The sequence below is a fragment of the Gymnodraco acuticeps genome, unplaced genomic scaffold (genome assembly GCF_902827175.1).
Source record: "Gymnodraco acuticeps unplaced genomic scaffold, fGymAcu1.1, whole genome shotgun sequence".
Taxonomy (NCBI): Eukaryota; Metazoa; Chordata; class Actinopteri; order Perciformes; family Bathydraconidae; genus Gymnodraco; species Gymnodraco acuticeps.
In genome coordinates, this window is record NW_022990939.1 from 1,647,375 (window position 1) to 1,671,232 (window position 23,858).

Genomic DNA, 23,858 nt, shown 5'->3' on the forward strand with positions numbered 1-23,858 from the left:
CAGGGGGGATGACTCTCTAGCTGCTTCTCAGGTCGATTAAATGAAATCCTTGCTTCCCTCACTTGCGTCGTTTCCCTGCGTTTAGTCCCTCCCACCAGGGAAGCATGGAGGGACGCAAGGAAACCACGAGAAGCAGGGAAATGAGTTTTAAGAGCAATGGGACGTCCTTTCCTCCGGAGCGTCACGTGAAGCGACATCCGTTTGTGATGACGCTGCACAGCTGATCGTCTGACAGCAGCTCTGTCCCCGTTATTTTCACACACCCCCCCCGCCTCTGTTAGTACACATTTACTGACACAAACATTTGTATCATCTGTTGTAGACCCCAATAAATAAAATAAAATAAGAACTAATTCTCAAAAAAGATAAACGCCATTCTTAAAATGTATAAACGAACATTAGTTGGATTATTATTGATTAGAGTGCACAATAGAAATAAAATAATTGAGAGAAGAAAAAGAGATATGTTATCTATCAAAACCCAGTTAGATTAACATTCATTGGATTGCACACTTTGTTTGTTTGTTTGGATATGTAGTAAATTAACATTTTAATAGCACTTAATGACTGACTGAATGGAAATGACAATAAATGAAAATGTAAAACGAAAAAAGCGATCATGAAAATGTTTCCAAAAAATGAATTAAATGATTTTTGACCACTTTGTTGTTCAGATATATCACATATTTGTAACTAAATGATACATGCATTGAAACAAAACACGGTATAAACTGAGGAGTGACTCCCGTGAGGTTCATGTATTTTCTTCACTCTGCTCTCATGTCAAGAAGCATCAGATCAGTGTATGCACTGCCTCGTCCAATCAGTGAGCGATACACAGTAAGGGGGCGGGGTGAGTATCTGAGGATTTCATCGGAGGATGGTCTGGTGGTTCCTCGGTTATCGCTCCTCCATGATCGCTCCTCGCTCCTCGATCCTCGGTCCTCCGGCAGAAATAAGAGCCGGTACTCAAGATGGCGCAGGCAAATCAACTTCCGGTGAGACCGAGGACCGAGGAGCGAGGAAATGAAAATAGTCGACCTGAGAAGCAGCCTCTGTCGTCTCCCAGCCAGGGCAGAAGCAACACGCTTCGGGTTCAATAACCCACTTTATAAAATGACTGGAGAGAGGCGAGCTCTTCTTGGGAGGTCGTTGCATTTATTTTGCTCTTCTGTTTCACAAGATACATCACAGACCTATGCTTTTTCCTGCTGCCTCATTTCATTTCCAGAAAACATACACCGCTCGCTCACTCTCGCTCTACCATACCCACACCCACATGCACGCACCACACCCCTCTCTTAAAGGGGTAGCGATCTCACTCTGCATGACCCTAATGTCATAACAATATCATATTTATTATACTGTATTGGTGCCGGTGCGTTAAGACCACCTCCAGTGTCGGATTTTGGAAAATGGATTTTGAGTTTTCTCATGGCGGGACTTTACTTCCTCTTGACACCGTCGGTTATTTACAAAAAAACACCTACATATACTTGTTATTGTGCTTCTGTCTTTCTGTGTCTTTTCATCTGCTCCGTAAACCAGTGCTTGAATTGGAATGAAAAAGGTGCCAGTACTCTAAAATCAGCAACATTTTCAAGTCAATTTTATATATACAGCCCACAAACAAGAATTTGGCTACTATAATGCTGGTGGGGTTGTCTCTTTACTACTGTATATTTTAGAAAGGTTCACTGTACTTAACATTTTTTATGATAGGCAGCGGATATGGCTAAAGCTCAGTAAGGTCAATATTAACTGAAAATATAGCAATCAAAGTCTAGATCTTCTGCTGAAGACACATGAAGCAGAGACCTTTCAGGTGAGAGCCCATCTGGTGGTGTTCAACATTAATGACAAGGAAACAAAGCTCTGGTCAGAAGCATTTTTTATAAAAAGCTTTAACAAAATTAAGTATTTCTGTACATTTTGAATGCAATCTAACTTTCCAACTCAGAAAACGAAAAACGAAAAAGTGCCAAAAGTCTTCTCACATGGCTGAGCTGCTTTGCAATATACTTCACCACTGAAGAATACAAATATGTATAAAGTAAACTATGATGCAATCTAACTTTCCAACTCAGAAAAATGATAAAGAGCATGAACAAAGAACATGTAAAAACAAATGCAAAATTTGCACAATCTAAAATGAGAAACTGTAACTGCAAGTAACAAAGTCTGAGCCATGGTAAAGAGTTACATTGAACACCAAGCTGATCAGATAACTCCCTGGTTGGTCTGAAGTCCTTCTATCTCCAGGATCTGTACACATCGGCACATTATGCCAAAAGTCTTCTCACTGGGTGAGCTGCTTTGCAATATACTTCACATTGTTAGAAAAGGCTCCAGAAGGCCTTGGGGACATCAGTATCAGGGGCTGGAGCTGGACAGGCTCTTTCATCAGCACTTCTCCTTCCCTTTGCCAGCCAGGACCTCACATACTGTTCCGGATTGAACTGTCCTAGTGATGGTCCATTACATTTAATGAAAACCAGGCTGGACAGTCGGCTGACAGAGAGAGCATTCCTTTTTGCAGTAAGGATATCGTTCATGCAGCTGAATGCCCGCTCACACTCACTAGTGGAGACAGCGATGGTTCGGACTGCTTTCAGTAGAGGCTCCATGGCAGCAGGTGTACGGGATGCCCTGGTTTCCTTGTATTTGCGAAAGCCCTGAACAGTCTCTCTTCTGTCCACTTTCAGCACTTCGCACAAACGTAGCACCTCTACGTCCCCATACTGTACGTCTAACTCCTCTTCAGGCCAACTTCCAGGATGGATAACTTTCATGTCCTGGATTAGCTGATTGTCCCGGGCCTCCCGGCCATGTAATGGGATTTCTCTTGTGCTGACATGAGAGGAGGTTGTGGAAGTCATTCTGTGTCTCAGATTCTCTACCATACTGCGGAAAAAACTGACCTGCATGAATCTGTACAAGCCTGCCATTCTCACGCAGGGCAACACCCTTGAAGGACTTCTCAGCTAGAGCTGTATGAACTGTAGTCATGTGTGGGCCAGGCATGGTGACCATGGATTCAAAAACTCGTATTTCTCGAGTTAAGAGCCTATCTGCTGTAGGCAGTGTCATCTCTCTTTTTTGGAGTTGCCGAGAGAGGTCGCTGAGCTCTGTGAGCGCATCGTACATCAGTCCCAGATTGCTGACAAACGTTGCAGATGTGAGCACATCATCCAGGCCCTTGTACTTTGCTCTGTCTCTGGAATCCCTGCTCGTGTCGTTTGCAGCATTTGTGAAGTGATCATGAAGCACTCGGTAGTTTTCCCAGACTGCTCTGACGCTCCTTTCACTTGAAGCCACCCAGCGGATGGACAAAACACGCCCTATCACCAGGAGACACTGTCCGACTGCTTGCGCACACTGCGCTAACTGCCTCTGATTTTTGGGGGAGGCATGGAACAAGGAATAGAGTTTGTCAAAAAAGATCTGGAAATGATTGAGCCCTGAGACCTCCTTGACCACATCCCCAACTGCCAGCTCTAGACGATGATTGGAGCAGTGCCACACAAACAGGTTTGGGAATTTACTACACAACTGGGTAGCAACGCCTGTTCTCTTCCCTAGCATGACTGAAGCCCCATCACATGCAAAAGAAACGAAACACTGACCTAAAAAGTCCTCGTTAAAATCTCTTCCAAGACACTCCATTAACGCCTTTGTGATGTCATCAGCCGTTGTTCCATCCAACTCGATCAGCTCCCAAAAAAACGTTTCGGGCTCAGCATCAGCTAATGCTGAGCGTAGACACACAACAAGCACCGTTTTACCACTAATAGTGGTAGATTCATCGACCAAAACACAGAGTTTTCTTTGGTTTTCTGTAATGTATTTTGCCATTTTTTTCTTCAGCTCATGAGCTATGTGGTCGATGATTTCGCCACAGGTTTTATTGGAGTGCAAAACCCTGCCCACGTTCAGCCCATTCAGTTTCTGTACATTCAAATCAATTGGCATGTCTGTGAATGGCCGGCTATGTTTGCCAATTTTATATGCCGTTCGAAAAACTCTGATAGTGGTGTCTAATTCAGATTTATGCATAGACTGCACTTGATGTTGAATAGTTTCACGTGAAGCAGATGTAAGGATGTCAGCAGCTTTTACATGGGCTTGTGATTCTTTATGTTCTTTGATTTTTTTTCTCAGGCTAGCTTGTTGTTTGCCCTTGTCAACACCGAAATGAGACACTGCACACTCACCCCATTCAGTTGACAGTTTCAGTCCTTGTCCAGTGTGTATTCCCAAAGATTTGACATCTCTGCATATCCGACATCCTAGCTTCTTATCTTTAAGAAGGAGCCATGCATTGGTCTTGCAAAAATATTGCACCTGGTCCGTTGTCCAGCAGTCAGGTGCATCGCTTTGCCCGGTGTTGGTGGTGGCAGTTTCGCCAGCAGCAGCTAACGTTAGAGGCTCTGGAGGAGGCGGCGGAGCTAGTGCTAATGCTAATGCACTAGAACTTGGAGCAGGAGGATCAACCAAAGAAAGCTCCCCATCAGACACAATTTCCAACACAGGCACAGCATTCTCTGTATTTGAAGTTTCTTCCGGCGACAACCGCTGTCTTTTTGCACTTTTATTAATCCACGCTAACATTTTAGAAATGCTAATTTGTGACGTGACTTGCTTTCCTTCTCTCGGGGGCGTGCCTGCTCTGTTCTATCACTCTACATAGCCACCCACTGGGTGGGAGTTGCACTGCATAAACACAACACACGTGCATCTAGGTATGTAAATTGTAAAGCATTAAAACATGGTTTTACTAACAGTTTTCAGTATGTTGTTACTTCGGCATTATTATTATTATTATTTTGAAACGTGTATTACTATTAAATCACGGTCAAATAGGTTAATTTTGACATAGTCGTTTCCACCACAGTATTTACATGGAGAAGATAAGCCCCGCCCCCTCTCCAGCACGTTCTGTTTGAATGACAGGAGTAAACAGCTGACAGCCGCTGTGAAACTCCAGCGGTTAGAGCGATGAGAATGTCCGTTCGGCACCTCATGACGCATCTAGTGAGTACCGGGCGGCTGTATATATATATATGTATGTATAATAAGAACGGCGGGAGAGTGTTGAGTACTGGCACGGTGCATGAGTACCGGAGTACCGCCAGCATGCCGGTACTGAGCAAGAAGTGCCGGTACTCCATGGGTCAGAACCAGAAGTGCCGGTACTGCGTACCGGTGAGTACCGGCCCAATTCCAGCACTGCCGTAAACTCCTATTAAACATCCATGGTAAACTCCCTCAACGGGCTGCTCGCTTTCTTCTCTTGATCGCCCTTCTCACAGGAGAACACTTCACTGCCCCGCTTCATTGTAGGATTTCTGCCATGTCTCTACTTTAGTTTGACCATCTCTGTTATTAAGTTATGGAATACTAAATAAATAAGTAATTAGATACCTTACCGTTACTGCGCTCATAAAGAATGATAAGAATAGGAATAATGCATATTGAACTGGTTTCATTAATTAGTGAGTTTATTTAAGGTAATTATAGAAGCCCTATTTTATCAGTAGCCTATGTCTGCACAGCAGTTATAATGGTCAAACTACATTGAATTGTCCCCATTTTTTCTTTAGTTACTAACATTAGATATTTTAATGAGATATGGACAGCAAAACAAAAAATTCACCGAATGCAAGTAGTCGCCTTAGCTTATTTTGTTATGAGATGATGATGTGAATTACTGTTCAAATTAGTTAATGTAATAATCGTTTTGGTCTTATATTTTTTTTCGGGGGGGATGCCCTTTTTCCAGTTTAGAGCAATAGCCCCTCCAAATGTCTGTGCACGTCCCTGCTTTTCACCCTCTGTCTAAAACCAGAGCCCAGTCTCGGGCCTCTTAAATTTCCTTAAACATATACAGTAACTCCATCTAATATCTCAATCTGTCATATACAAAGTGCATCCCTGACACAAAGTGATTTTTGTCAGTGCTGTAATTGGGAAAGGGTTCAAAGTATGAGCACATCTACTGTATTTTACCTTCTTGTGACCATTTATTATGTTTTTCTGTGCTTGTTCCAGCAGAAAATTACTCATTGTTCGTTTAAATGCCAGCTGACCTTCCATTACTCCTGAGAAACACACCTACAAGGGCAGCGGGAACACTGAAATACAGGACTAAAATAGAGATTTGTCCCCCATAAAGTTTCTCACACACACACACACACACACACACACACACACACACACACACACACACACACACACACACACACACACACACACACACACACACACACACACACACACACACACACACACACACACACACACACACACACACACACACACACACACACACACACACACACACACACACACACACACACACACACACACACACACACACACACACACACACACACACACACACACACACACACACACACACACACACACACACACACACACACACACACACACACACACACACCTTTCTCCCCCTTGACAGTACTCCCCTCCTCCCCTTTGTGTGAGTCTAATGAAGGCAGAGTGTGTGGGCGAGCATTTACGCCATGCCTGGTTGCACGCGGTCACCCCTCCTGAGCAACATACATACAAACACATATACATAGACACATAGGAGACACACACACTCACACACACTATCCAGTCTGAGCCCTGTGTACTTGACTTCAGGTCGCCCATCTGCCAATCTCTGTCTCTCCACCTTTCACTTTCTTTCTCTCACATGCAAATGTTCACTTTTCCATCTGATTCGCTCCCACCGAGGGATCATTATCTTGGGCATAATTCAGACACGGAGTCATGATGTGGTTATCATCCCGACAGGGCACCGCACACTCAGCGTGCCTCTTAGTGAAAGGATTAAAACCCCCATCTCTCACAGTGTGTGTTAAATGAACGTGTGAACGTTGACCTACCCTCCTTTGATGTAGTCCAGGAAGGTGACTTCAATGTCCAGCAGGAAAGACAGCAGCGTTACCTAAGAGATAGAGCCACAATGAGCTTTTAGCCAATGATTATCACTAACCAACTGGATCTACTGTAGTAAGGTATAGTATTTAAACTCCAGCACATGTAAACAAAATAATTAATGATCTACGATTGTGGAATATTTACTCACCGTTCCAGAGTTGAGGTATTTTTTCTTCCTTCCTTTCTTCTTCAGATTTATCACCTAAAATTAGACAAGATGTGATTGATGAGATTACATGCTGTGAAGGTAACCTTTATCATTAATTTATTCCACAATAGCTGGCTGTTTACAGTAACTGCAAAATGCTCCACTATGATCAAAAGCTAGCAACTTTGCATGCCGCTTTTACACTGAAAAAGACACATAAAATGGAAACCATAACAATGAGCTGAAAGACGCTAAAATGGTATGTTGGGGTGACAGGAACTAGAAGAGTTGGATGATAATTATCTGTGGGTTTGTCACAACAAACATTGCTAATATTAAAAAAGGACTACAAAATATTGAAAGCAAAAGTTGAACATACACATTTTCCTAAAACCAATCACAAAATGCCAAACGTTATTCCCGCCTTAGCTAAAATCTTACACAGGATAGTTTGTATTCTTCTGCACGTCCCAACCCCCACCCACAGGACCCCTTGGAATATGTGAGGTGCATATGTACCCCCTGGGTGGCATTAGGGCGATGGATATCGCACAAGAGCCTTAAAAATCGTTCTCAATGTTTTCCAAGTCAATTTTCAATGCTGTATGTATCCAGGTTTTTTCATGGCCCCCCTGACCGGTTCTCATTCCCCCCCTGAGCCACCTATTTTTAAAATCCTTGACTCTGCCTGCCTCTCACTCTTCCCTCCTTACACCAGTAACTACCATGAATTTCCCTTTTAGCAATGCACTTAAAGCCCAACCTATCTAGAGGTGGATTATGGCTCTAAACAGGGGGGTGCGTCGTCATGAATATGTAACAGGACACAAAGTGAGTCAACCTTCATTGGATACAACTCCTACACTTCTAAACAAGCTTTACTTGTACTTAAAGAACACGTTTTTTTGAACAGATAACAAAAGTGGGCTTCAGTTAATTCAGTCATGCTGCGACACAAGATCATTAAAGCACAAATATGCTGGGCAGAAACTCGCTTTGAATCCCAAACATTATATCAGAGCTTTATGGTCTTATTAAAACGTGCCAAGGTTAAATCGAAAGAGAGACCCTCTTGAAAACCACATACGAATGAGTGGATTTATGCATTTCTCCTTGGTTCACATTGAAATAACACAAGGACACGTTTGCCTCTGGAGGTGAGGTGCATTGATTGAAACGGGTTGGCACCACAAAGCACACACACACACACACACACACACACACACACACACACACACACACACACACACACACACACACACACACACACACACACACACACACACACACACACACACACACACACACACACACACACACACACACACACACACACACACACACACACACACACACACACACACACACACACACACACACACACACACACACACACACACACACACACACACACACACACACACACACACACACACACACACACACACACACACACACACACACACCATCCTCTCACTTAACAGCAAGCTTTAAGTTGGAAGCCAGGGTCAAGACACAGGTCAACATTCTCAAAATGACTTTGTGTGTGTGTGTGTGTGTCTGCGTTTAATTTGTATGCTTTCTCACATATTGGTCCATGTGCCTCTGTGTGCACCTTTGTGCTTGTGCACATCAGAGTGCTGTTGGGCAAACAGCAGCTGTTTAAAACGACAGTCCCCTGTGATGCTCTGTTAATCAAGAAGTGTTGACTCTTCCTGGAGAAGATAAGCCAGCCATCCATCATAACTGTCTCTCAGTGTGTGTTGCAGTGAGGATTAAGATTTTGTGTGAGTCTTAAGAGAGCTCGATCAGCTTAATCATTTGTTATTATACTCTACTATGGCAACGCCCGTTCTTGATATGCTCTTGCCGCTGCTTCTTGGGTTTAAGAGTCAGTCTTTGCATGTGTTTACTGTAGCAACACTACAGATTACACATCATGAGTGTAAACGCCCCATTGTGTGTGAATGCCCCAGGTTTCATGAACATTCTTTATTGTTCTTGATATTTTTTCTCTCTGTTTTTTAAAAGACTATTTTACATTGCTTGAGTGCTCTTCAAGTTTGTCTTAGGATTTGCTCCATCCTGCTTTTTTACTGGGCTCATTTTGAAATGTTCATCTAGACCGCAACATACATTTTATAAAGATATGTCACATAACAGATTTCATTCCTAATCCAACGATCAATAAAAAGAACATATCATCTGCTGGATGGAAACCTGAGAGTATAAGCAGTCCAATAACTTGTCTAGAGAGGAACACACACACACACACACACACACACACACACACACACACACACACACACACACACACACACACACACACACACACACACACACACACACACACACACACACACACACACACACACACACACACACACACACACACACACCACACACACACACACACACACACACACACACACACACACACACACACACACACACACACACACACACACACACACACACACACACACACACACACACACCACACACACACACACACACACACACACACACACACACACACACACACACACACACACACACACACACACACACACACACACCTCATAGACGTTGAACTGGCTCTGCCCTCTGGATAGTTCTCTGTAGCTGGTGCTGAACTCCCCGATAAAGTCATGACTTCAGAGAGAAGCGAGGGAGACACAAAGAAAGAACAGAATAAATATTTAAGAAACAAATACAACTGTTTGACAAAATACACTATTTGATTATCCAAGGTAGCACACACTGTCCAGACCATAATGTAGTGGCAACCCATAGTTATGTGAGTAAAAGTAAGATTTACGATATTGGAATTTGTCGTTAGTGGATATTAAAGAAGACACCAAACGCTTTGATGGTTAAGAAAAACCCCAAAGCTCAGTTCATTGAAACAGTGTGATACAAATTGTTAGCGCTTCTCAGTCCTGTTAAAAAACACCAAAATGCCCCTGTGTTCCCGCTATCAGATTGAGTGACACTTATTAGATTGCAAAGCATAGAGAATAGATAAATAACAGAGTCCAGACTCATCATTAAAAAGTTAATCTGTGACGATCCTGCTTCCTTACCTACTGAAAACACTGCTGTTAATTAAGTGGGACTTGGATTAGTTTTGCTGTACACAGGAAGATAACGTGTGTTGAATGTCAATGTAATCAAGATAAAAGGTAATAAGATAATGAATTGCTGGATATTTAATGGTGATTGGGTATTGAGGTCAGATTTATATCTGTACAATAACCTGGTATATTCACAATCTTGTAACCAAACTCAATAGCAATATGAAAATTGGCTGGAATTAATAAATTGGTCTCCTATTAGGTTACATTTTTGAAAGATGAATTGTCATTTTTGTTTTTTTGTTGCTGATACTAAAAAATATATTTTTTGCGCTAGTAATCAACAAAAAATAGCAGACGATAATAATAAAAATAATAATACAATATATTCAATATTAAAGACTTACGGTACGTCCACACAGCAGCTTTTCAAAAATCTTGAAAATCTTGGAGCTGGGCGTGTCTGAAAGCTTGGGGATTTTTTGCGAGCAACGCGACCAACAACCAATCACATGAATCTCCCGCCCCCGACATACAAAGCAAAAAACCCCGGGGATTTTATGCGAGCAATATATATATATATATATATAAACTCCCCAAACAGGCGAAAACCTACCAGTTTCACCCACTGTCTCTGCCACCTCCCTCCATACTTGGTTCCTCCGGTTTGTATCCCGTTAATAGTTCTGGTCGTAAAGAACCGGGTGATTTGCTACCGTAATTTCTCGTTTGGAATATGAGGAAATGAACTGCGGTCTGGTTCTCCCAGCTTACACGCGGTTTGATTGGCTAGCGCTTCTACTGTCAGATTTGCATAAACGGGATTTGATTGGCTGACGCTTCCAGCTCAGCTTCAAAAGTTGAACATTGCTCAACTTTTGAATCCTGAAAATCCTGGAAATCCTGGAAATCTTCGCTTCGCTCCCCCACAATGCAGTTCGGCGAAAAGCGAGGCAAAGTGACGTCATCCCCATTCAAAGTTGGAAGCGTTGGAAGATTTGTTTAAAGCTGCTGTGTGGACGTACCGTTAAAATAACTTGATAATCAATAGTTATATTATGTAATTTTTTTTAATTTATATAATTGTTTTATTCCATTTAATTTGGTATTAGACATTTTTCTTTAACTTCATAAGATTCTATAAATATTTTGTCACGAAAAGTAGTATGATATATGATCCCAGGCTGCGATCCAAGGGTAGTGAAATAGCTAAATTGCTAAAATAACAATAGAAATAGGCATTAAAAGAGAGGAAATACCTGCCATCTCTGTCCCAGTCGTACACCTCGACCTTGATTGTTCTGTTGGGAGAGGAAGAAAATGAGAATCAGATAAACAAGACAGATTTGTTTTCTTTTTCTGAACTATGACTGTATTGTGGATTCTCCTGGTGTGCTTCCTCGTTGTAACACAGATAAAAGAACAGGGTTGCTTGACATTTACGATAAAAAAGGCAACATTTCAAGTGAAAAATGACTTACTATACTCAAATTTGCAGTGATAAAGGTCTACTTTCTATCCTTTTACGCAACACAATTATAAAATATAGATAAACTTGATCAGGAAAATGTTCAGTTCTTTCGTCATTGTTGTCATGGAGGCGTAAGGAGATCCATTGTGCAGCTTATCTTTATTCCAACACACTGTGTACCTGTCACTGTATTTATCTCTGGTAATGTGCTCTGCTCATTTCCAAACACATCTATTTCTGTATCCCATAAAAAAGCAAACCGAAGAGTCTGCAGGAGGCAGATATGCTGCCATATCAATCCATCGACCAATATCTTCACCAAGAGGGTAATTTCTCTGCTTTCAAAAGCAGGAGCGCAGTACGTGGGGGACAAAAGAACCGACACGGAATTAAAACAGACAGAGCAAAGGGCTCTCTGTGGCAGAAAATGAAGAGGAGTGAGCACGGGGAGGAGAAAACGGTGTAAAAATTACACCAAACTGACATGAAATAAATACAATATCATGTACTGCCATGTCAATCTTTACTGTATAAAAGTTGGCGAGCAGACAGTAACATTTCATGAATCTTTTATGACTTTTCCACAGCTTTAGAGATTTCTAAAACAAATCAAATACCTGAGGCAAAAAAAATAATAACTTCTACATACTCCTCGTCGTCCGATATGAGAAGAAAGTGGACATAAAAATCATCATTAAAGCGATGCTAAGGAAAGGAGGCAATACATGTGAGGAGGAGAGGGAACTGGCTGAGTGATTGTGATGGGCACTCCGGGGATGAAAGCGTCTCCTGGTTGGCTTAACACTCTCTCCTCCAGAGAATCGTGTGTGTACGCGTGTGTGCGTGTGTGTTCGTGGAGTGGCTGTTTACTGGGCGTGTCTCATTAAGGCAGCGAGTGTTATGCCTCATCTCTGTCAAAAAAAATCCCCCTCGCTCTGACGAGGTGACAGGAAATTGACAATGACTTCAATTGTGGGTTTCATTGTACGTGCGTGTATGCATGCTTGTGTGTGTGTGTGTGTGTGTGCATGCAGGGCCGCCCCTGGCCAACTTGGGGCCCCAAGCGACATTGTGAGATGAGCCCCCCCCCCCCCAACCCACAGGAGTTTGATTGATTGAATTGATTGATTGATTAATTGATTGAAAAGTTTATTAACAGCTTGTATATTGGGTACAGTACAGTACAGCTCAAAACATACAATTGTTAAGGGGATGCAGACCAGAGAAAGACTTTCGTCTTGTTTACATCAGGGTCCCCCATTTCCAATTCATCATATCATTTAAGACATATTGAAAAAAAATGTTTTGAAAACAAAGTAGGCTACTTTGCAAATATAATTCCTGTTTATTATTATTATTATCAACACAGTTACTTTTTTATACAGTGAGGTAAATGGTAAAATGCTCCATGTTTTTTAGGCTGTAAACTTTAACTGTTATGTAAGCCAACTAGACAGACAGTGTATCACTCTTCCTCCTGTACATCAGCAGATAAAAGGCATAACATACTTGAATTAATGGTAAATAAAGAATGCTGGAAATAACTGCAACTCCATTAGCCTGTATGCTATGCAGAGACTGCCTTCTTCATGTCGTGAATTGCAGCTGATGTTTTAATATGGCAATTGGCAATTTGACTTATACAACATTCGCAAGTTGTACATTTGACTCATACAATAACCCACCTTCGAGTGATGCTCTAGTTTCTTCATGTTTTGTTTATTTCCCCTCTTGCTTGCGCCGGACTGAAACTGTCTTTTCACCGACATCTCTTCACCTGCAGTAGTGGCCGTATCAAAGCCGTGATTGGTCAGATGTCGATTCATTGCAGTCGGGTTACAGACGTGCTCCCCTTGTCACGTCTCACTTTTCGCAGGGGTGCGCGGAGAACTGCACGGAGAACTGCGCATAGCAGCTGAGGCCCTCTGGGCGGGGCCCCCTGCGCAAGGCGGGGCCCCATGCCTGTGTGCATGTGTGTGAGCACCTATCTGCAGAGACACTGTTCTGTATTGTTTGCCAGCTTGAGCTCCTCCTTATCTCTTTTCCCAGGCTGCACACAGACAGATTCAATTTGTGTGTGTGTGTGTCTGTGTTTGTGTCTATGTGTGTGGACTGTTAGAAGTGCAGTCCAGTGTGACTCTCCTGAATCTCACATTGATAAGACTTAACTCCTCTGATAAGCTTATTGGAGCAAACTTCAGATCAATGCTGCTGTCTGCTAGCTAAGCTAAGCCCTATTGTCTGCTTCTGTAAATCTTTCAGTACACCTCGGCATTGACAAGACCAAATTACACATCCATGCTTACTTTTCCAGGGAATATTACAAATAATAAACATTTATTCTATGCCAAATCCCCATTTTCCTCTTGCTGAAATTGCCAAATACAACAACATATTGACCTTTCAGACGAACCCAGCTTCATGCATTTTTCATTCAAACTGGATTTTCAATGTATAAGAGAAAGAGCCACTGTGTTATGCTGTGTGTACGCTACACACTGGAGGACCATCCATCATTATCTCGCATGAGATTTTCAGTAAATAACTCCATGATTCAGGGGATTGTCCGGGGTGGTTGTTTTCTATTTAAGTTGCCGTAATAGCTTGGTATATATATATACAGTATATATAGAAAAAGGACTCACCTGTCGTGATCCCCATTGCAAAGAGCCCGGACGGGGATTTTAAAGGCCTGCCACACTGGGTTCAACGTATTCTTGATCACCTCTGTCTTGTGGCAGATGGTAAACCTGCAGGGAGAAAGAAAAGAGAGGAATTGACATGTGTTGGTAGAGAGAGGGGAATAGAAGAAGGCAGTGGAGTTAAAGAGGAGACTTTCAGCAAACTGAGAGTAGACGTGAAGGGTTGTGGAAGCTTCACACACATGCACAGAAATACACAAAAAAAACACACACTGCAAAGAGGGGATTTCTGTTCTGTTGGCTAGCAGGTGGACTCGGTATCTTCTCCACTCAGAGCACAAGGTCTTATCTGAGTTGTCACACACTGCAGGGTGGAAAGCCCACAGACACACACATTTAGAATCTATGTGAACATACAGCACTGCACTCTAACGCCTCCTGCTTCCACACACACTCACATTGGTGTGTTCCACATGTAATGCACCCACATGCTTTAAACAGGCAGCATGGCTTTTCATCTGAGCGGCAAATCGATAAAACCAATTTCCTTTGGGTGCAAAGGAAGGATTAAACTATACATGAAAGGGGAGAAGGACGATGGAGGGAGAGTGAAGGCGGAAGGGTGGGGGGGGGGGGGGGGGGAACTCACGTGCCGTCCTCGTTGCTCCTGTAGAAAACCAGGAAGGGGTCGGACTTGCCGAAGAAATCTTTTTTGTCCAACTTGTTCCCGCAGAACTGCATCATCACTGATTCCTGATGAAGAAATCAACATAGAAAAATAAATAAAATCCATATGTAAGAATGTAAGAATATGGCTTAGACATTGTACACACACATTCCCGAGTGATGTGACTTTTCAATGCTGGAGAATGTCTTTATTATTATATTTCCTTTCCCACTGATAATTATACAATAAATCCAAACGCTTTTTTTTTTTTTATTGTTGACTTAAAGTAATGTGTGATTTTGTTTTTCTATGGTGCCCCAAAAAATTATTTTAATATAAATGTAAATAGTTTAAAAAGGATGAAAAATAGGTAGATCTAAGTTAAACACACAAAAGGGACAACATTCATTATTTTTAAATGAGTTTGATCAACTCTCTGCAGGCAGAAGAAATACAAAAAAAAGAAAGAGCTTTTGTTAAAGGAAAGGAAAAGCTACATTTATATCTAAGCTGTGTTTTAATAATTTTACTTACACTGTTATTTATTGATGTATTCCATGATATATTGTTAAATATCTGATTTGTATTTCTTTATGTGGAAACTAAACACATGAAATCCCCAGCAGTCTACATGCGTCCTCACCCTGCAGTTGTTCAGCTCCTCGGCTTTCACGATGATGGTCCCGCATTTCTTCCCTTGAATGCCCCTGAACACAACACGAGAACAGGTTAAGGGTTAACATGTCACCAACATATGGGGGGTGTATTTGGCATGACAAGGTTTTTTACTCTGCTTTCCTCTGCACTCGACTACGAGGTCAAGTCGCCTTTGTGAGATTATCTCAACTTGACCGTGTCTCATTGCTTTGTTTGTTTACTCAGAGATATTACATACAGCCCCTGAGGCGTGTTGCCTGGATAGATTTGTCAGATTTGTACCGGTTTCCACAAAACGTGTATTACTTTAAAAAAAAAAATCTGAACTACAGTTTCAGTGGACAAACCACAAGGTATTTTCACTTCAGTTCTGTCAGAAAGTGGCCTCACATGACCAGTTTCTGCTTTGTCAATATAGACCTCACATTGGCTGTTAAGTATATGGATTCAGCTGTCGATGGGTTGGACTTAAATCTAAATTAGGCATAATGAATGTTAAGGACTTCAGTGTAGCATCATTTCCGGTCAAACAGTTCAAATACAGACAACTCCTCCTTAAATGTGAAAATGCATAATGAAGACTTACTGGAAATCTTTGCTTTATGAACACACCCCTGTTTAGACTCTGGTCAGGAATAATAACATAGTAGAGCCTCACAACATTTACAGAATACAACATGTACACTGCTGAGCATGAGGTGTGTGTGTGTGTGTGTGTGTGTGTGTGTGTGTGTGTGTGTGTGTGTGTGTGTGTGTGTGTGTGTGTGTGTGTGTGTGTGTGTGTGTGTGTGTGTGTGTGTGTGTGTGTGTGTGTGTGTGTGTGTGTGTGTGTGTGTGTGTGTGTGTGTGTGTGTGTGTGTGTGTGTGTGTCATTGGGCAGTTGCAGCTGTGGTCATGAGCACTCAGTCTGTTAGGGAATAGTCAAAGATGGATTGTTTATCTTCTTAGATGTAACCCCTTCTCTTTAATTGAATATTTCACGTAGAAAGTGACTATTTATACCACAAATCCTTGAAGAACGCTTTGTATTTCTTGCATGCCTCCACGGTGAACAAAGCTGTGTTGCTTTTGTCAAACACGGAACTAATTTGCAAGAATTAATCAAGACGTTTCTCAGTTTTTCGATTATTGTGCAAGTTGGAGGCATGGGAGAACAATTAAGAATTCAAAGTAACACAGGGCGGAAAACTGATGTACAAAAACTCATTATGGGGTACTTATCTTGGTAATAAAACTGAGATATAATATAATAACTTTAATATAGTCCTCATACCAGAACCAGAGCCAGAGAAGTATTTAAAGAAACATATTCAGAGCAGAAGAATACAATTTCAGCCGACATTTGAGAGGTTTTGCACTCTGACAAAGGGCCTGTCGTGTGATGATCTCCACTCTCAGAGACCCATCTGGCACAAATCCACTCAGGCAGTCATTCAGACAGCACAGAATTGGGGTTGAGGACATATTCCTGAATTTAAAGCAAGTCTCTTTTTAATCAAGCACTATATATAAGTGGAAATTGCTTTTGAAATGGCAGACTTGAGCGAATGCTTTGCATTCACCTTGTAAAGGTGATGCCCTTTTTTACTCGGAGATCTGGAGATGGGAAAGTAAAATAGCCTCTTGAAGGAAGAGACTTTCTCTATGTCTTTCCTCATTTCCATTTATCAGACAGCACACACAGGTGGGGTCAGAGTATGGATCATGTGTGTAAAATGAGTAAGATATATTCAGAGGAAGACTGAGTAATACTAATTAAGATTTGGAGAACCTGTGAGGCGGATCTTAATGTCCTGCCTAAAGCAGCAAATGCCAGGAAATCGATATTGAAGTTGAGTTGAAGGAGAGATTTTCCAGCACTGTGGTTGATGTTATGTGAAATATTTTAGGATCATCTCAAAACATATTTACCATGGAGATAGGAGTACTCATGTGCATAACCCAAATAAAAACAACTAACCGCTTCTAGTTCTGTAACATTAATGGCGCCCAGAAGTATGAATTGAAATGTCTTATTTTTCGTGTGACCTCTTTAATATAGCCATAGAAACAATAGGGATCCATCCCACCTTCGAAAAAAGCTTACTGTCACATCCACTGCACATGGATAACAATGAACAAGATAAAAGTCAAATTAAATCAAAGTTTTGCGAAAAAAAGGTGGCTAAAAATATTATTTTGCAATATTTTCACAAGAGCTTGACTCTCAACCTACTTGATTATCAATTTCAAACATTAAACGACGACATTTGTCACCCAGGTTCTAGCTCTTTACCTTTTACACCAAATGATCTAATTTGCCTGCTCTCCCGTTATGGCAGCGTTATATATTATTTAAAGTGTAAACTACTACTTGTTAACACAGCGTTATGTCTTAACTGGCCATAAAAAACGTGACCACATCACCCCAATTCTGGCCTCATTGCACTGGCTTCCAGTTCCGTTCAGAATAGATTTTAAAATCCTTTTATTTGTTTTCAAAGCCCTAAATGGGCTGGCTCCGGCCTATGTAGCCGAACTCCTCCATCGCTACACCCCAGGCAGAACCTTAAGGTCGGCTGATCAGTTGCTGCTGATAGTGCCTAAGACCAGGCTCAAAACCAGAGGGTACCGAGCATTCGCAGCAGCGGGCCCCAGTCTCTGGAACATTTGGCCCCTCCATGTGAGGTCGGCCCAGACCCTAGGGGTTTTTAAATCAACACTTAAAACTCACTTTTTCTCTCTGGCCTTCTAGGCTTCTCTTATCAAGAATAACTTTTATCCAAGACCTTTTCCCTCTCTAACCTCTCGAGGTTTTATTAGAGGGAAACAGTTTGTAGAGGCCGGGGAGTGTTACAATTCGTAGACACAGCGTACCTCCCTATCTCTCATCAATTTCCAACTAAGGCTCCAGTGGGGACCTTGTTCCCTGAGTGTGCCTCTCCACCTATGTTTCTTACTCTCTTACTTGCTACCCTTTGCCCTCAACCTATTGTAAGGGAGTGCTTGTTCTTCCGTCTGTCTGTCTGTGTCTGTGTATTCTCTTGTTCCGATTAACCCAGCCACATTTTTTTCTTGTTTGTGTCTATATCTACGCCGGGATCCGGAGTCGAGGCTGATCTTCTTGCTGTGGTCCTGTGTCTTGGATCCTCTATCCTGAGTTCTGGATTAAGTCGTGGACTTCGGGTCGTGGCTAAACCTGTCTCTGCGGTCCTGCCTGGGTCTCGTCATGCTGCCTCCCTGAAGGCCCCCACAGGATTGTAGTTGACATCTTCGTAGATGCATCTTGTTACAGACACATGCATTTCCTAACATTTGGACTACCTATGCTGTAAAATGTATTATCTCTTCGATTTACACACGGCATCTATTGCACGTCTGTCCGTCCTGGGAGAGGGATCCCTCCTCTGTTGCTCTTCCTGAGGTTTCTCCCATTTTTTCCCTTTAAACTGTGGGTTTTCTCCGGAACTTTTTCCTTGTACGATGTGAGGGTCTAAGGATAGAGGGTGTCGTTTATTTATTTATTTATTTTCTCATACTGATATTCTGAACAAACTGTGTTGTTGTATTTGCTGTAAAGTGTCTCTACTGTAGGCTATTTTTATTATATGTACAGCACATTGGCTCGACCAAAAATCGTTTATAAATGTGCTATATAAATAAAACTTCATTTGATTTGATTTGATTTAACAAGTATGGAATAGACACAAAAAGCTATAGCTATATATTTTTTTAAAGTAATACATGTTTTGTGGAATGTTTTGCTGCGTGGGTGTAACAGCTATATAAGATGCAGATGTCACCAGCGTGTATCAGAACTAAATAGAATGTAATGTTAAAACAGAAAAAGGCGCAGCTCATGTTAAAGACATTTACTTTTTTATGCTTTTGAACACCTATATACCGAAACTTTTTTTTCTAGCAGTTTGTTAACCTTTGTCAACGTACATGCATGTTGTTTGAAGAAGCAGAAAACAAGCAGCTCATACAACTTGTATTGCTTCTCACCCTCTCAGTCTCAATCATGTCATCTCATTGCAACAATATGCAGGGAGAAACAGTTAAAAGTCACACACACACACACACACATCCGTCAAGCGCCGGAATCTGGGTCGCCATGACAACTCTGCCGGTTTCGGGCCCCCCACTGTGAGATACCGAATGGGATTCCTCTGCTCATTATTTCCTCCGATGCTTGTTCTTGTTGCTCTATTTTCTTCTCCAAAAGGTGGTTATTAATCTGTCTGCGACATCGGCCTCAAAATGATGCGTGGGCTTCAGGATTGCATAGTTACTGGAGGAATTATGTATGTCATAGTTTTGCCTTACATACACAGACACAGTATGTTGTAAAGACAAGAAGGACTGTGCAAAGCTCAAATCTGAATAAAATATAGTTGAAACGCTTTTATAAACTGTGCGCTGCTATTTATGTGAATGTGTAAACTGCCTCTGAGAAAATTAGTTTTCCCCTTGTAAAAAGACAAATTATGACAACTTATGAGTAATAGCAGCACGTTGTTGTGCGAGTATTGTTGTCATTTAAAAAAAAACAAGCACTGGTACTATTTGTTACAAGAGAGAGGATCATCCTAGATGCGAGAAAAAGCCAGACAATTTGTTTTTAACTGTTATATATATCTATTCTTGGTGGACTCAATGTGTGTTTTGAATCAAAACTAAACTTTTAAAAATGCTCATCATCCAAAAATGTCATCATCCTCACATTAAAGTAAAATGTTTTCCCCTTTTTCGATTTTGCATGAAAAGAAAAGGCACTTCAAAGTTGAAATGTGCCTCAGGAATATCTCTGTGTGTGTGTGTGTGTGTGTGTGTGTGTGTGTGTGTGTGTGTGTGTGTGTGTGTGTGTGTGTGTGTGTGTGTGTGTGTGTGTGTGTGTGTGTGTGTGTGTGTGTGTGTGTGTGTGTGTGTGTGTGTGAGTGAGAGAGAGAGAGAGAGAGAGGAAACACTGTGAATCCTCTAATCAAGGCACATGGATTTGCAATCAGTGTCTGGCAAGAGACGGGTAATTAAGTCTAGGCCACTTCTCGGCTACAGCGTTAACACACACACGCGCACACACACACAGACAAACGCACACACATTTAGACAGACACACACTTGCGTCATCTTCATTATATCCCCAATGACCGGGGATAATACCTGAATGAGATATCAATTATAATAACTAGAGAATGCAATTCCTGAAGAAATTGCTAGTGGGAATGCTTTATGCTGACCCTAAACTGCTATGCTGAAATGTAATGTGTAAGAAGAAAGTGAATAATTTAGATTGAAATTATACATGAACACTGGGGGCTTGAATGTGTGATTGAAGAGAAGAAAATAAAGTAAAAAGGCTTGGAAAAGCAGCAGAATATTTGAACTGCAAACTTTTGAACTAACTTGATGGCGAATGATCTGTCACCATGCCAACGGCATTTGATGACATCCCATAATACGCTTAGATTCGTTGATGGCTGCATCGTTACCAAACCTGTGAAGTTTTGGGCCGTTTGGAGCATTTTCACTGAAGTTATGAGAAAACCGTGTTTCATGGTGAGCATTGTGTTGCCATGTCAACGGCATTTAAAGAAATCCCAAAACTGTCCCGTAGATGTCTTCACGGCTGGACTGTTAGCACACATGTGAAGTTTGAGCACTTTTTGAACATTTTCATAGGAGTTATAGCGACATTGTCTTTTATGGCGAGGGATGCGTTTCTATGGAAACGGCATATGATGACACCCCATAATTGACGTAGAGCTGTTGAAGGCAGGACCGTTAACCATTATCTGAAGTCTGCTGCTCTGAGCATGTCAGTTGGAGTTATGACATCATTGTGTTCCATGACACAGGTGTTTATATTTCAGTTAACGAAGTGTCCAGAGATCAAAGGTTTCCATGGTGATGTGCAGTAATCAGTTAGAGGAGAGCATTTTCATTGTTCTGAATGAGAGATAAACCTGTTACATGTGAACGTTTTGTTGAAGAACCGTAACAGATATCGGTGAAATTTCAAAGTGTGAAGCATGTCAAGGAACTTGAGCATCTGAAGTGTACTTTTTTTGTACTTTCATAAGGGTTAAGGGTTAATAATGTGGCCTTTTTGGCAGATTAACCAACGATGTGCGGCTGCTGTGGTGGGGAAAGGTTAGGCTGAATTTACAATGGGTTTTAATGGAGACATGTTGAACATGTTTGTCACTTCATGCCCTCAAGAGGCATTTTGTTTAATTATTTTGTTTAATTTTTTTATATCTTTCAAGCTACGAGATGTTTTCCTACATTTCTCATGAAAAATGATGTCTCAGGAATGTAAGGTTTGGGAATTAAGGCAGGTTTAAAAGAAAATAGGAAGGCAAAATTAAATCTGTCCTCCACTAGCTGTGACATCACACACTCTAAAATCTGAAGAAGGCCTCTTTACCAAGGTCTGAACAATGTTTAATATCTCTAAAAGTAAGTATCAGATTTAAAAGTTGTGTTACACGAATAATGTCAGAAAGATGTGTAACATTTTAAAGTTGGAATGAGGTTTCTGAGTGAAAGTATGAAGGAGCAGTTAGCAGTTGAAGAAGGAGCAGTTAGCAGTTGAAGTTGCATGAAGATTGTTGAACTCTGAAGAGTTTCTCCATTAACTTCCATGTTAAAAATGTGATGTACTATGGGATGTATATCTGGAATTATGAAAGTTATGAATGATAAAAGTAATAGCCATCAATTCCCGACTGAGCTGAGCGTTTTGATGTTTGAACGGAGTTTCTGCGATGTTCAATGTGGGAGGAGAAGTGGCGCAAAATAACCCAGCGGAATGATAAATAATTTTGTGCGTAGCATAACAGATAGTGGGAATGCTGTCAGCATTCCCACTAAATGATAGGAACATGAGAGTTCATATACTCTTGGTCATGCTGCGACACAATCACACACAGACACACACACTTTTCCCCTAAAAGGAAACTCAAACAAAAGGAAACATTCACATAAAATCCATGTCTCCCCACTAAGAGGCAGAAAGAGCGTTTCATTGTACGTCCTTTACAAATCAATACAATCAGGCTTGTATTCACAGCTATCGGCCTTTGTTGGTGTTGGCGTTCTTGGATCACTTGGCTAAATTGTAGCCCACTTAGCTCTGTCTGCAGTTCACCGGGGCTTCTCTCTGACCCTGTGAACACGGAGGATTGTTGGGGGGAACAAAGGAGGGTGGCGAGTGTGAGAGGAAGTATCGAGAAGAATAGATTAAAAAAAACAGTGGTGGAAACTAAATCTCAACCTGAACACCAGCATCAGTACTGCAAGAGGATGATAATAATCTCTCTCTTAGGTGGTATTCACTAAATCTGAGTACGGTAATGCAAATCTAACCTAAAGTATGTCAGGGTAACACTTTTGTGCAATACAAAGGCCCAGAGGAATGTATAAGATTCAACATGCACACTACATTTATGTTTATCTTTTACTTTAGTTAGAAGAGCCAAGTTTGAATAAAAATAGCTCAAATCAAGGTAAAAAACACATTTCATTAGTCAACTTCAAAATCGAGAGGTCCACATTGTCTTTGCAAGTTAACGGGAGTTTGACATTTAAGGAAATATAAATATTTGCATTTTTTGCCGATAGTTGAGAGATGAGAAGATGTATATCAGTGTCTGAATACCAAATATGAAGCTAAAGCGAACATCCAGTTAGCTTAGCTTAGCATAAAGACTGGATACAGGCTAAACAGCTATTGCATTTTGTAAAATCATACTATTCTGATATTGTGTGGCACCTACACTCGTATACTTAATAATTGATGGTCACTCACTGACATTTCTGCATATTTTATTATTATTCCAAACCAGTCATTACCTATAAAATTCACGATTGAATTAGAATATTGAAATGTGTTACAACTATTAGATTTATAATACTATATGAGACTTGCAAAGAAATGCAATTATGAAGTTTTATAATACTATACTTTATAAGTAATTGTATAATGTTTTACATGGGGCAGATGATTATTATTTTAAAACGTTATGAATATTTATGACAGCTAAAGGCTACTTCTATGTCTTGCATTATAGATTTCAGATACAATAGGTTTGTCATTGTTTTAAATACTGTTGTTGTTGGGTCTCACACACACACACACACACACACACACACACACACACACACACACACACACACACACACACACACACACACACACACACACACACACACACACACACACACACACACACACACACCACAC

The 23,858-nt window shown here is 41.2% G+C and overlaps 1 protein-coding gene across 2 annotated transcripts in view; it reads right to left on the bottom strand.

The window, feature by feature from the left end:
- Window positions 1–23,858, bottom strand: part of LOC117558269 (copine-8) — a 102,874-nt gene that overhangs the window by 21,110 nt on the left and 57,906 nt on the right. Inside the window, exons 7-13 of one of the 2 annotated variants that reach the window (XM_034234323.1) lie at window positions 15,618–15,681; window positions 14,957–15,060; window positions 14,311–14,415; window positions 11,454–11,495; window positions 9,697–9,772; window positions 7,118–7,171; window positions 6,915–6,976 (exon numbers count right to left, since the gene is read on the bottom strand). In XM_034234323.1, the coding sequence (XP_034090214.1) occupies window positions 6,915–6,976; window positions 7,118–7,171; window positions 9,697–9,772; window positions 11,454–11,495; window positions 14,311–14,415; window positions 14,957–15,060; window positions 15,618–15,681 (507 nt within the window). Of the gene's footprint in view, window positions 1–6,914; window positions 6,977–7,117; window positions 7,172–9,696; window positions 9,773–11,453; window positions 11,496–14,310; window positions 14,416–14,765; window positions 14,901–14,956; window positions 15,061–15,617; window positions 15,682–23,858 lie in introns of those variants that run through there. The other variant, XM_034234324.1, reaches the window with a different exon arrangement.